General features: G+C 39.1%; 4 protein-coding genes across 5 annotated transcripts; 2 read left to right on the top strand and 2 right to left on the bottom strand.

Moving 5' to 3' along the window:
* Positions 1 to 291: 291 nt before the first annotated feature.
* Positions 292 to 2047, bottom strand: LOC147295166 (uncharacterized). Its single transcript, XM_086230453.1, has one exon. The coding sequence runs from the start codon at positions 1884 to 1886 to the stop codon at positions 438 to 440; it is 1449 nt and encodes a 482-aa protein (XP_086086579.1). The 5' UTR covers positions 1887 to 2047; the 3' UTR covers positions 292 to 437.
* A 553-nt stretch (positions 2048 to 2600) lies between these two features.
* LOC147295167 (FKBP-like peptidyl-prolyl cis-trans isomerase family protein) lies at positions 2601 to 4102 on the top strand. The gene is made up of 3 exons (XM_086233073.1): positions 2601 to 2731; positions 2823 to 3220; positions 3594 to 4102. The coding sequence occupies exons 2-3, from the start codon at positions 2832 to 2834 to the stop codon at positions 3634 to 3636; spliced, it is 432 nt and encodes a 143-aa protein (XP_086089199.1). The 5' UTR covers positions 2601 to 2731; positions 2823 to 2831; the 3' UTR covers positions 3637 to 4102.
* Positions 4103 to 4659: 557 nt separating this feature from the next.
* On the bottom strand, positions 4660 to 6846 carry LOC147295168 (galactoside 2-alpha-L-fucosyltransferase-like). The gene is made up of 2 exons (XM_086232111.1): positions 6440 to 6846; positions 4660 to 6324 (listed from the first exon to the last, which is right to left on the bottom strand). Exons 1-2 carry the CDS (start codon positions 6708 to 6710, stop codon positions 4787 to 4789), a joined length of 1809 nt encoding a protein of 602 aa, XP_086088237.1. The 5' UTR covers positions 6711 to 6846; the 3' UTR covers positions 4660 to 4786.
* Positions 6847 to 9465: 2619 nt separating this feature from the next.
* LOC147295169 (EXS (ERD1/XPR1/SYG1) family protein) lies at positions 9466 to 13848 on the top strand. Of its 2 annotated transcripts, none has more exons than XM_086230451.1 (13): positions 9466 to 10015; positions 10249 to 10597; positions 10706 to 10754; positions 10879 to 10950; positions 11121 to 11250; positions 11431 to 11551; positions 11644 to 11902; positions 12091 to 12195; positions 12284 to 12328; positions 12418 to 12567; positions 12826 to 13104; positions 13199 to 13335; positions 13579 to 13848. In XM_086230451.1, the coding sequence occupies exons 1-13, from the start codon at positions 9466 to 9468 to the stop codon at positions 13679 to 13681; spliced, it is 2349 nt and encodes a 782-aa protein (XP_086086577.1). In that variant the 3' UTR covers positions 13682 to 13848. The 2 variants fall into 2 exon arrangements, with proteins under 2 accessions (XP_086086577.1, XP_086086578.1); XM_086230452.1 differs by having other exon boundaries at positions 10399 to 10597.
* Positions 13849 to 13891: the final 43 nt, after the last annotated feature.

Consider the following 13891-nt stretch of genomic DNA (forward strand, 5'->3'; position numbering starts at 1 on the left):
AAACGGGCCTTGAGTCGAATTGGAGCCGACCAAAAATTCAGGTCTCTCTTTAAACACCTTATGGGCTTATCCCAGATGGGATTTGGTCCATATGGATCTTCTTTATTTGGGTTTCGAATGGAAGATTTCCATTTCATTTTAGTCATTTTGTAAAGGAGAATCAATGTCATTGAAAGAAGGGTGCACTGATCAAATCTATGGGTTCATAGCTTAGGCTCGTCTTACTCTTATCATTTATGTACATGAGACTTTGAAGTTTTAGTGCAATCCAAGTACCAGTCAAAGTGTTCATAGCTTATGCTCATTTTCAAAGTGTGTGAATTTGCAGTTAAGTCGCTAATGCATAAAATGAATCCGCATCCAAATGAGCAAACAATTGATTCATTCTGATCATACATTGATACTAACACAAGTATGAGGATGAACACATCTCAATCTTACATATGGAACCCTGCCCATCTTCTAAAACTCGTAACATCACTTCCTTCTGAAACTGCCATTCCAATTCCAGTCCCACCTCCATTCCCAACACCTCTATAATACAACCTCCACTCATCTGCTTCCCCATCCATTTGAACCAGACATGGGGAACCCACCCCTTTGTTATCCCACCCAGAGTCCTCAGAGGGCTTTAGTACCACCCCATCCTGAACTCTTGTCCAGTTCTTCAAGCCATCTGCTGACACTGCCAATCCAATACTGCTCCCACCATCTGCACCAACACCTTCATATGCCATCAAATAGTCCCCATTTTTCCTGTTGCTCACTACACATGGATTCATTGCTCCCAACTCATCAAAACCACTACTTCCTCCTCCCCCTATTATGTTCCCCAACTTCACCCACTTAATCCCATCCCTTGACCTTGCAATCCCAATACCAAAGTGCCCATTCTCCAAATCAAATGAATGGTAGTACATTCTCAGATCACCACTAGCATGAAAAACAACCTGAGGTGAAGCAATGAATGAAGAATCCCACTCTTCCTGCAATCCCACATCAAATAAAGCTCCACTGTGATGCTCCCCTTCAATTCTAGCCCAATGCCTCCCATCTTGGCTAATTGCCAAACCAGGCAAAGACTTCAAAGCCCTACCAATCCCACCATTTTTGTTCCCCAAATCACCATCAACAGGAAAGCTTTCTGGGTTCTCCAAATTGATTTTCGAATGATGATCAGAATCAATCTCTGCCTTCTCAGAACTGTAGCCAGTATAGTAGAGCCAATATACAGCACTGGAAGCTCTGACCTTTGAACTGGACATGATCACCACCTCAGAGGGCCTAATACTCAGAGTATCAAACGCCCACCAATCTTTGCCACAACTCATCACCAAACCCACATCCTGGCTCGTTTGAACGGACCCTCCACCTCGCTTCCAATGAACCCCATTACTTGAAACCGCTAATCCAATTGTATCCAAACCCGGGTTTGATTTGGACCTGCCATGGTACCACATGTACCACCTCTCTTCCTCATCACCCAGAAACCTCTTCACAATTGGCGACCCAACTTCTGCACTGTCCCATGAATTTTCCAGACCCAAACCCAACACCAATCCTTTGGTAGAAGAAGAAGAAAACGATGATATAGGAGAAGAAAGTGCATCATTTGACCTGGGTATTGATGGATTTCTGGGGTTTGAGTTCAAAGTGGGTTCGAGGGTCGAATTTTGTTCTTTCTCGCTGTCAGTGTCTGTGTCTGGCTTTGTAGAGCAGCGAGTGAGAGAAATGGCACTGCTTCTGGGGTTAGAGTTTGGGACATAAAGAGTGTGTGTGTTTGGTTTAGTGGGAGGACATGTTATTCTTTGGATAATTGAATAAGTCGCAAGGAAGTTGAGGGCTTTCATTGTTGTAGCAGAAGCTGCTAGTGATGCCGCATCCATGGCTGCAGAGGAGGAGGAGCTCTGTGATAGCAGATTGGGTGATGTGTGAGCCGTGACCAATGAAATGCTGACACGTTTGCAAATTGAAAGGCTCTGAATGAGAGAGATAGAGGTATGCGTATGTAGGAACTGTAACTACAAGTAACAAGGAAATGAAGGTGATGTCGTTATAATACGTTGGACTGCTCTAATAAATTTGGACCCTTTTTATCTTTTATGTGAGTATGTGGGGTCTTTTTAAAGAACAAGAACAGTGAAAGTGTTCTGTGAAGAATCATCTTTATCTTTCATCAATCTTGCTTACCCAAAAATGCTAGTTTTATCATTATCAAATTTTAACAAAATATATTTTTACTGGAATATAACAACAAAAGTGATCAAAGCAAAGAGTTCTTGTACCATAGGCACAAGGAAGGTATGTGGTCTTTTTGACTCCTTTTTCCAAAGGCAGCTCAAGGATAATTTGAGACGGTGAGCATTGAGCAAAGAGTGCAGAGTATTATATTTTAACAAAAAATGGGCTCCTTTTTGGTGGTAGCCAATGGCCCAATGTGATCTCCAATTTCTTCATGAATATGCGCATGGCCTGCTAGAATAAACCAAACAAGAATTGGGCCCATTCTTTTGCACCCAACAGCAACAGGGCTCGTATTATAAGGTCCAATTGTCCAAACAAACAGGTCAAATTGTTAAATATGGAAAAATTGGAGGGTAAAAAAGAAATCCCATCCCATTGCTAATTTCTTCATCTCTCTTTTTCAGTCTCCAAAAATCCCCAAAGTCAGTCCAGTTGGTCTTGGGTGAGCTGAACCCAGAAGAACCCTCCACAATCCACACTTCAATCGGTAAGATTCAAGATTCAATTTTTGAAAGACGTTTATGTCGTGGTCTTTGGTTTTTTGCTTGTTTGATGATTTGTGAAACATCAATTGTTAGGGCAATCAAATGGGTAAGGGAAAAGAGGCGGGAGGCAAAGGGAAGGGAAAGGCGGGTGGCGGCGGAGACGACGGTGGCGGTTCAAAGGGGAAAGGAAAATCCGGGAAGGCGGCGGATGGGCTCGGCACTTGTACATACGTGAAAGCGAGGCACATACTGTGTGAAAAGCAGGGCAAAATCAACGAAGCCTACAAGAAGTTGCAGGACGGTTGGCTCGAAAATGGCGACAAAGTCCCTCCGGCGGAGTTCGCCAAGTTAGCCGCCGAGTACTCGGAGTGTCCGTCGGGGAAGAAAGGTGGGGATCTTGGGTGGTTCCCTCGCGGGAAGATGGCAGGCCCTTTTCAAGATGTGGCTTTCGCCACCCTTATTGGGGCTACCAGTGCGCCTTTCAAGTCCACGTATGTGTTCCCAAATTCAATTATTCCATTCTTTTTCTGCTTCTTGCTTTGATGGGTTGTATAGCAAATTAGCAATATCGGTGTTGTTGTTGATGGATTGGATTATAGGGGTATAGCCCATAACCCAAGTTCCTGTTAGGAATTGTTGATTGTCATATCACCCATTTCATGTTTATAGGTTTCTACTACTTGACATGGTATACTAGTATCAGTTATGACAATGAAGAATCACTAATTCGTGCTACTCCATAGATTTTGTTTCCAATATGTTAATATATACTCTTGGGTTATCTGCTTCAAGATGTCCTAAAGTTAAGTATAATTGTGCTCACTCCCATTTGGCTTATTTTGTTGTTTTGGGAAAATTGTGCAGGCATGGTTACCACATAATCTTATGCGAGGGCAGAAAGAATTAATGAGACCTTGGTTACTGGTGGAGCAAATCTAGAACTATGGCAAAACAAAAAGGTCTACAATGTTTACTAGTTAGATACTGCTTGATGTTGTGGGCATTAGTTTAATTACTGGAGAATGCTTACTCTCTCTCTCTCTCTCTCTCATGGTGATTCTCTTCTCTTTTTGTTTTTTGTTTTTGTTTTTTTTTCTTCAGGAGACCAAGTGCAACATGTTTGTTTAATAATATTTAGTTTGTGCCATCAAGTCAAATAAGAATTCCAGTTGATAGGTATGATTAAATGCAATTCATAAATTTACACAAAAAAAAAGGGAAACATGTATTTAATGACGCTTTCTTGTAGGTGAAGTTACAACTTACAAGTAAGAGAACTCTATTGAGTTAGAATGTGCCATGCTTAGTGTTGAGTCTATTGACTGTGATTCATTTGATATCAATGAAAATAGTAGTTTTAGTTTTGGAGGAGATATGTTAAAGGGTGGGTGGCAAATGAAAGAGATAAGCAGCCTTTCATCTGGAATGCATATACATTCAATGACCCACCACACTTGTAACAGGCTACGATAGCATTCCATGATCTAACGCACACTCAACAGCAGTCCATGATCTAACGCACACTCAATAGCAGTCATACTTGCTAGAAATTGCTAGAAATAACTAATTGATATACAATTTTTCAATACACATGACATTTTTTTTGGATTAGATTGGAATAGATCGAATCATAATCTAATTATAATTCTAACCTATTTCCTATTTATTTTTCCGAGGTCTTACATTTTTTTCTTTTTATCACGAAGGGAATTTATTTGCTTTTCCATGCAAAGGGCCAAACAATTCCACATTTGGGATATGGGAAGGGGAAGTAAGGGGATTCCCACACTGCAAATTGGCTTGGAAACGATCTAGACTCAAAAAGAGACGTACGTCAACTTTTAAAACCAAGAGGTTAAAAGTTCAAACCCTGGCAACCTTCAAGAAGGTGATGAAAAGAAATATCTAATTCAACCATGAACACAAAAAAAAAGTAGGCAAAGTACAAAAGAATAATGCAGCTTCTTTTACCTTCAATGGCAAAGTAATTCTATCATATATCAACAATCATATGCAAAAAAACTGATTATGTCGCACTACAATATTCAAGAAAGTAGCTATAACTGATCATGCTCATGATTATCAACTAGCTTAAGCCCCCAACTCATATCCTCACAATGTCTCACATGGGGTACAAGTGCACCTGTATCAACTCCTTTCTTTGCCTTGCAGTCATAAAATGGGGGTGCATGAAAACAAGGCTCCATTGACATGACCCGACGACAAGGCAGATTAGGGGTTGTTTGATTTTCAGGCTTGTACAGAATCCATGGTTTCAGACCTCCAAGACCTTGAGCCACATACCCAAATGTTGACCATGCACTTGTGATCAACACATCAGACAAACTGAGGAGATACATTTCTGCCCAAGCTTTTCTGTCATGCAGCTTCTTATCCGTCTGTTGATGCCCTTCATGGCTTGGCTGGAAAACCCGAATGAAGTCCCCAGTCACAGTTGGGTGTTCCCAGTACATATTCCTCACATTCTCAGAATACCCTGAGCTTAAAGAAGTCATTAGAACCGATTTCAGTTTTGGGTTCCCTGATGGAGCTGTGACAATGGGTTTTTGCTTATCCACTTCAGGCAGCAATTTCTCCTTGAAAGCACAGGCTAAAATTTGATCCATCACATGCTTTAATGGACCAGACCCTGACTCAAAAGTTCTAACTTGAATGCCAATCTTCTCGTCTGCCTTCGCTAAGTAAGCTTGATAGTACCTTGTAATTAGCCCCCATACGTGATTTGAGGGGTGGAAAAGATACCTACCCAAGTGGTGGAAAACAGTTTCTTTCTCAGGAAACAACATGTTAAGCTCTTGCTCAAAAGAGGGCATCAAGAAAAGTGATGGGACAAAGTAGTTATCAGTTTTCATTATCAACCAAGGAACTTTCCCAAGAAAGCTTTGTTCTTGATCACAGAAAAAAAGCTTATCTTGGTCATCATAATCATGACCCAGATGGAGATACAGATAGGATGGCACTGATTCCGATTTAGTGTTGAAGATGTTGTTCTTGCTTTTCAACATGTTCCCATAACAATGAGGAGATTTCTGATCAAAGGTGTTGAATTGATGTTTCATGGAGAAGTCATTAGGCAGCAACCATGATTTCTCTGGGAAGGGCTCACAGAAGAGGTCACCCATGTCCTTTCCAGGGTCAACAAGAAGGACCCTGTTTGTGAGGAGGGCAAAGAGGAAAGCTGAGGTAATGGTCAGTATTCTGTTTCCCAAGCCACTGTAAGTCATCCAAACCACATACTTACACTCTGTTGAAGAAGAAGAAGAAGAAGAAGTACTAACAGCAGAGTGCTTGAGTTGTTCTAGAGCTGTGTTGTAGGATTGGGTGTGGGGCCCACATCGTTTATGAAGATCTTCATAACTTCGTAGTCTAGAAAGAAGATGAGAAGAAGGTTTGTGGGGTGAAACTTTTCGGTATAAACTGGATTGGTACCTGCTCAAGCAAGACCCTTCATCAAAACCAGGAGCAAGAAGCCCACCATAAAGTTTGTCATCGAATATGGGCACTTGGGTCTGTTCAGAAACACCATCCTCTTTGTCCTCTTTGGGCATTAGGGTATGTTCAGAGACAAAATCCTCTGCACATAGGAATTGATATAAAAAGATCAAAATTTTATTTAACGTCAGAAATTCATCATACTTTCTCAGCAGCCAAACAAAGAGTAAAGCAGGGAATAATACCGAATATGTTACCTGCAAGTGATGAATTGCCATTTGGAGCCACTCGTTCCAAAACCCTGGCGTCTGCGAACCCTCTGATTCGATCGGGAGGCGGGTTCCGGAGAACCAGAGAGAGGGTGACGAGAACTGGCAGAGATGCCAAAAGAAGAGCAAAGATCTTCATAAAATTCATCGTACTGAGCCCGGATTTAAACCGGTCGACCCGAGTGGCTAGGATAGTTGTTGGGCGACGTGTTGGTGATGGTGATAGTCGCCTCCTGCTCCTAGATAGACTCAGATCCATTCAGAAATCATAATTTCTCTCATTGCAGCATGACATGGCTCAGCAACGCCATATCTGCGACTGAGTTGGACTCACAAAAAACAGAGGGAGGCGCAGTCACGAAGGCTGGGTTGGACTCTGTTTCGGGGGTAGTTGGTTCAAGTCTTATAAATGAGCGGGTTTTGTTACGTCTTCAACGGTCCAAACGTCGCTCGCTAATTTCATTCCCATTGATTCTGCCACACTGCGCTGACTAGTCACTACAACCATGATCCCTAATTTTTTTGTTTGTCTAACCATGATTCCTAATTCGTAGTTTCTTTTTTAATTTTATATGCTAATAAAAGTCAAATATTTGAATTTTATGCCAAATATTTCTCAAATAAACAAATTTTTGGCACGTAATCATTGAAAAATACCTATCATATTTTATGGGCCTTGGGCCCCGTAGTACCTAAAAGAAATAGATCGCTTGAAAATCAAGCTAAATTCTTAATAAGGACGCATATATTTAAAACCGTAAATCAGTAATCCAATCCTTGGTTTGGTTTATTATATAATTTATATGTTTCATTATTGCCCCACGAAAAGAGCAAAATCATTTTGTTCTTCTCCAAAGCAAACCATGGTTCTTCTTTCCCTTTTTTACATGAACAAAGCAAACCATAGTTGAAAATATTTCTTGGCTGAAAAGTCTTCTAATAACTTTGTCAAGGCCTACAATTTAAGGAATATTAAATGATCTTTGTGAAACATAATTTTAATATCCATCATAAGGATAATAGTGTTACTCAGGTTTTTATTTTTAGATATGCTTGTGGTAGCTCCGTCTAATTAGGTAGGAAGTATAAATATGGAGCAAACATCCATTTAGTATAAGCGTCTAATTAGGTAGGAAGTATAAATTTGGAGCAAACATCCATTTAGTATAAAATCTAAGTTGAAAGGAGATCTTAAATTAATTATGCATAGTGTTACTAACCAAAATATGTACGACATGATAATTTTGGATACTTAATAAATACATTGGATTCTTTACCAATTAAGCATTGGTGTTTCTCATAAAGGTTTAGAATTTTGATAGTAATGGTTGTACACGTATTATAAATTAAGTGGTAGATATGTAACACTACATCAACATACTACTTGGTGTTACGAAAAATTATTGTATATGATCATAACACCACATGACATGATGACGTGGTGTTATCAATCAATTTAGATTATAACACGTGTATGATTCTAAGGGTATTTTTTAGGGTTTAGGGTTTTAGAAATTAATCATTGTACACTTGTTATGATTTAAATGGATTGGTAACAGTACGTCATCATGGTTGGCACGTGATGTTATGGTCACACAAAATAATTTATGGGGTGTTACTATATCTAGAATAATTTATCCTATCTTGAGGAGATGAATGATCTGACTTAATTTCCATTTTACCCGAATAGTGCTTTCATAAAGCCCAAAGAAAGGCCCAAGGGAAAGTGCGGAAGGCGTCAAGCAGGAAAAAGGAGCCCAAGCCCAATAGAAGGACGAGAAAAGTGACAAAAATGTAAATTAATTGATGTCATAGAGTCCCGAGTATTGAAGCGACATACGCGTAAACTATCATTCATATCGTTACTGGACGAAAGGGCATCGTGGTGGATGTTTTACTTACTCAGTTCTGGTAGCCCAACTCATAACAAATGGCGATGATGATGGATGAAGATGCTAAGCAGCGGCGGAGGAGGTGGACCCACCTGGCGGGCATGCCTTAATCTCATCTCAATTGTCGATTCGTTACGCTAATTTTATGTTTAGTAGCTAAGCCCAAGCTAATTATCCAAGAGAGAGTACTAATACAGCAAAGTGACACAGATTCATCACAAGGAAGGCGTAATGGACGGTTGAGATTATCCAGTCGCAGTTACAATTCACATCAAACACGTAACAACGCAGAAAGAAAGTCAGAAGAATGTGTGAGCTGACCGCATCATCATCACTTTGAACAGACGCTTCACATACAAGGCCATCTTCAACGGTGACGCGTGTGAATTAAACTGGTTTTATTCACTCTGTTTTGTTGTTGTGTAGCTAATAAATACGCTATGATGAATTATAGAATATAGACCACACTAGCTAAGAAAGACCAGTCTCTGTTTGGAAACTCGAAGCATATGTAATTATGTATGCATGTAATGGTCTACGTGTTACTTGGTTTTTATGCATAGCATAAGTAATTGGACTCGGTGTGTCTGCCTCACAGTGCAGAGTGCTCTGCCTTCTGGGTACAAAAACAAAGTAAAGGACACCCACATTGCAATTAAGCTCTCTTTGCTTCGCTGATGGGTCCCTGAAAAACTTTTATTTATTTATTTGTGAGGACTGAAAAACCCATTTGCCTTCATTCTTTGGTTTAGTAAAACAAGGTACAATTTATTCATTTTACTCTCACTTTCTTTAGTTCTTTGGTACTCAATCTTACACTTTCTTTAGTTCTTTGGCACTCAATCTTACTGCCTACGAGTGAGTGTAAATTATAGCAAATATAATTTCTGAAATAAACCCATTTTGCTTTTTATCTAAGAAATCCAACTAATTTTTACTGGAAATTAGATAGATTGTACGTCCTGCTTTATGGCATTAGCTCTATTTGTTGCAAACACGCACAGACACACATGCACTCTTGTATTATGATCGAGCTTGTATGAACAAGTAATCACTGAAAGTTCAGAACCATAACTTTTGTCTGTAACATAAGCAACTTGGAAGCTGGAACCAAACATAAAGATGAAATTCGGGAAAGAGTTCAAGAAACGAATGGGGCCTGAGTGGGCAGAAGCCTATATGGACTATAATGGCCTCAAGAGGATACTGAGGGAAGTCAGAGAATACAAGCAACCTGTGACACTCTCTAAAGACTCAGAGCAGAAACCTCCTCCTCCTGACAGGGCCTTCAGTGGGCTAGAGCTGCAATCTAGCAGTCTTCAGGATGAGGGAGATGTTGAGGACCAAGTCATCGATGTTAATACATTGCGCAGCGATGGTTCCAAACAGTTTTACAAGACCAAGTTCCTGAGGCAGTCTGAAGAAGGAGGAGAAATTGAGGCAACATTCTTCAGAAAACTTGATGAAGAGCTCAACAAGGTCAATACCTTTTACAAGGACAAGGTGGCGGAGGTGAAGCAAGAAGAAAGTCTGTTGGATAAACAAATGGATGCTTTGGTTGCTCTGAGGATAAAGGTGAAGAATCCAGACCAAGGTAGCTCAAATTCGAGGAGACATAGCAAGTCTTCAATGTCCCTGGCAAGTAATACTTCAAGTGGATCTGGGTCTTCAGGTAAATGCAGAAATTAGATAATTTTGTGTTATGTGCATATATGTGCAAGATTGGTGACTTGCAAGCTTATAAAAACGTTTAGAATGCTTAAATTGGTGTTGAGATGAGTAATAAAGTTTGAGTAGAAAAATCTACTTACCTATAGGAGTGGTTATGTTGATACTCACAATAAGATTATCTGCTAATAACAATATTTAGTTCTTAGAAGTTATAATTTCCTGCCAAATATGCAGGAACTGAGCCTATGGGTTTGACATCTGAAATAAAAGCAAATGATAAGGATCAGCGAGAACGATGCCCTGGTGGGTCAGAAATCAATCCAGCCCATATCCACAATTCTAATAGTGATAGCAGAGAGATGTTGAATAATTATGACCACAAAGAAGATCCTCTGGAAGTTCTTGAGCGTGTGAGAATTAATAATACACTTGAATCTCCAATATCAACCATAAAACGTGTTTTTAAGGACTCCAAAGAAGAAGAGTTGAGCGTTGATAAAGACGAGCTGAGAAGAGTGGAGGGACGACTAAGAGTTGCATTTGTTGAATTTTACCACAAGCTTCAACTTCTAAAGCACTACAGGTGATAAATAGTGATTGTGTCAGAATGCCCTCCGTTTTGGGTACCTGGTCTTATTTTTTGGGTTTTCAAATTGTTGTGTACTTATACTTTTGCAAATGGATGAAGCAGTTTTATGAACCTCTCAGCATTTTCCAAGATTATGAAGAAGTATGAAAAGGTCAGACATACACTTCAAACCTCAAGCGTCAGAATTTTAAGTTTCATATTCTCATTCTGATTTTAACAAAGTATTCTGATGGAAAATCTACTCTAATTTACTTTTATATTTTGCATTAACACAGTTCACATCAAGGAGAGCATCCAGATCATACATGCTAATAGTAGACAACTCTAATATTGGCAGTTCTGATGAGGTCTGTCAGATGTACTGGTGGATCTTCTTCTGTTGTCAATCATTGCAGCATTCAGAATTCAATATAAGCAATTGCTTTGACTCGTAGAGTCATAGGACATGAAAATATATATATATATATTTTTTAAAGAAAACTTTGGTAGTTTACTGGCTCATTTAATTTCTTTATAGGTTACGAACCTCTTGGAGAGGGTGGAGGCTACCTTCATAAAAAAATTTTCAGACTCAAATCGTCGGAAAGCTATGAAGTCATTGAGGCCAAAAGAAAGAAAAGAGAATCATAGAGTAACGTATTTATCGGGTAAGTTATATCAGTACCAATTAGTTAACCTTTTTGCTCCACCTTTATACAGAGATGACTGTTACAACATGTAAATAAAAGGCTTCATGCAAGTAATTGAAGTATGAAGAGGATGTATTCTAGCAGTGTTCTGTTCTGGGGTCTCAATTGATCAATTTCTATTTTACTTTTAACTTTCAGGTTTCTTTTCTGGTTGCTCAATTGCTCTACTGGTTGTCATTGTTTTTAAAATGGAAGCTCAAAAACATGTGGATAAGAAGGAAGGCAAATGGTACATGGAAAACATTTTCCCACTTTACAGGTAACCAATAGCTCTCCAGTATTCAACTTTGAAAATTTCTACTTTTCATCTGTCCTGTCTTTTGTCTGAGATAGAAGAGGGTTTCCTTGCAGTTTATTTGGATACATCACTCTACATATGATCATGTATGCTGCAAATATATACTTCTGGAGGCGTTATCGGGTCAACTATCCATTTATATTTGGTTTCAAGAAAGGAACTGAGTTGGGTTACAGAGATGTTTTCCTCCTTAGCACTGGTCTTGCAGTACTTGCATTGGGCGGTTTCCTGGCAAACTTACACTTGGACATGGACTCAAGTGCTCAAAAAGACCATAAAGTCACTGAATTGGTTCCTTTGTGCCTACTTATTGTAAGATTTTTAAAAGTAGCTCACAGTATTCTTTGTGGAATTCTTTGAACTTGATTATCACTATTGATTTCTGCTAGCTACATGACCATGATCATTTTTCTTCTTTTTCACCGAACTATAGCCTGGTGCTTTTGTTACAAAATTTCCTTAGTTTGTGCAAATTAAATTTGTTACCTTTCTCTGTGCAGTTGGTCCTTGTCATCACCTTCTGCCCTTTCAACATTGTATACCGTTCAAGTCGTTTCTTCTTCATTAGATGCTTATTCCGCTGCCTATGTGCCCCGCTTTACCCGGTAATGCAGATGAAAATAGTTTGAGTATAAATAAGTAGATAACATAGCTGAGCAGGGAGATGTCATTCTTGATTTCTTTCCTTTGCAGGAGACACTTCCAGACTTTTTCTTGGCAGATCAGCTCACTAGTCAGGTTTAATGCTCCCTTTTACATTATTGGTTTCAATTAGTAAAAACTTACGACTGTGTTTTAGTAGGCTCTTTGCTGTTCTTTGATTACAGATGCAAGCCTTAAGGAGTTTTGTGTTATACATTTGCTACTATGGTTTGGGAGAGTACTCAAGGAGGCAAAGCAAGTGCCATAAACATGGTGTCTATAATACTTTATATTTCATCGTTGCTGTTATACCATATTGGATGCGCTTCCTACAGGTTTCATTACATTTTTTACTTTTTAGTGTGTTTTGATGCGTGCGCTACTTTCATTCATGAAGGAAATGTATATGAAAATAGATACTGGTGATTATTAATCTTAGTTAAGGAAAGTATTAATCTTAGTGTGTTTTGAACTTTTGAGCAGTTTACATAATTTCTTTAAGCCAATAAAGTAGAATTTTCTTAGTGATCTTTAAAAAATCACCTACTCCGTGTGGAAAGTTGCACTGACAGATAGCATATGTTGTCTTACAGTGCATTCGCCGATTGTGTGAAGAGAAAGATTTGAAGCACATGTGCAATGGTTTAAAATACTTTTCAACAATTGTTGCAGTTATTATAAGAACTGCTTATGAACTAAAAAAAGGAATGACCTGGATGGTGTTAGCTTTGATCAGCTCGGCTGCTGCAACAATGATTAATACATATTGGGACATTGTAGTAGACTGGGGCCTTCTGCGAAAGAAATCAAAGAACAAGTATTTGAGAGACAGACTTCTAGTTTCACACAAGAGCATATACTTTGCAGCCATGGTGATGTTTAAGTGACTGAATTTGAGAGTGATGAGGTTTTATGCTTCATTTCTGGTATTAATTCAGTATATATGTTTATGGGATTTCATTACAGGTCTTGGATATAGTATTGAGACTTGCTTGGATGCAGTTCGTGTTGGAATTCAAATTGCCTGCCCTTCATAAAATGACAATAACAACCATCATTTCCGGCCTAGAGGTCATCCGTCGTGGCGTTTGGAGCTTCTTCAGGTATTTATTTTTTCTCCTCTCATAAAATATATTAATGAGACTTGTTACAGTTTTGACTCCACTCACCGCTCCTAATTACAGGATGGAAATATTGTCATTGTTCATTATGCAAAAACTGAGTGTATATGTGGCACATAAGGAGTGGTTACAGGCTGACAATGTAGATTTCTAGGAAAGCCATACCTTAGTATTTGTTGTTTAGTTTATGCTTGAGAAACTAATTAATGTGTACAATTCAATCAGGTTAGAGAATGAGCACTTGAACAATGTAGGTGAGTACCGCGCTTTCAAGTCGGTCCCTCTTCCTTTCAGTTACTATGATGAGGATGGTGACAAGGATGATTAAGCATTACTACAATCTCCCTCCAATCATGCACCAGAATCATGAAAGTTGAGACAGAGCAAAGAAAGTAATCTGCAGGATTGAGAGCTGAGAGTCACACTACACACGCTGGTTATCATTAAGAAGCAACAAACCAAGAACACAGGTATGACCGGTGCTTAATTGTTGGCTATCAGCATAGTTAAAACTTAGTATGGAACTGGCTCGTTCTTT

The sequence above is a fragment of the Dryas octopetala genome, chromosome 2, assembly GCF_963921425.1.
Source record: "Dryas octopetala chromosome 2, drDryOcto1.1, whole genome shotgun sequence".
Classification (NCBI taxonomy): domain Eukaryota; kingdom Viridiplantae; phylum Streptophyta; class Magnoliopsida; order Rosales; family Rosaceae; genus Dryas; species Dryas octopetala.

Coding starts and splice junctions, on each gene's coding strand:
- LOC147295169 (XM_086230451.1), top strand. CDS start 9,466: ATGAAATTCGGGAAAGAGTTCAAGAAACGAATGGGGCCTGAGTGGGCA. Junction 11,251..11,430: donor TAGAGTAACGTATTTATCGG/GTAAGTTATATC, acceptor TTTAACTTTCAG/GTTTCTTTTCTGGTTGCTCA. Junction 12,329..12,417: donor CAGATCAGCTCACTAGTCAG/GTTTAATGCTCC, acceptor CTTTGATTACAG/ATGCAAGCCTTAAGGAGTTT.
- LOC147295166 (XM_086230453.1), bottom strand. CDS start 1,886: ATGGATGCGGCATCACTAGCAGCTTCTGCTACAACAATGAAAGCCCTC.
- LOC147295167 (XM_086233073.1), top strand. CDS start 2,832: ATGGGTAAGGGAAAAGAGGCGGGAGGCAAAGGGAAGGGAAAGGCGGGT. Junction 3,221..3,593: donor AGTGCGCCTTTCAAGTCCAC/GTATGTGTTCCC, acceptor AAAATTGTGCAG/GCATGGTTACCACATAATCT.
- LOC147295168 (XM_086232111.1), bottom strand. CDS start 6,710: ATGGATCTGAGTCTATCTAGGAGCAGGAGGCGACTATCACCATCACCA. Junction 6,325..6,439: donor TGGCAATTCATCACTTGCAG/GTAACATATTCG, acceptor TCCTATGTGCAG/AGGATTTTGTCTCTGAACAT.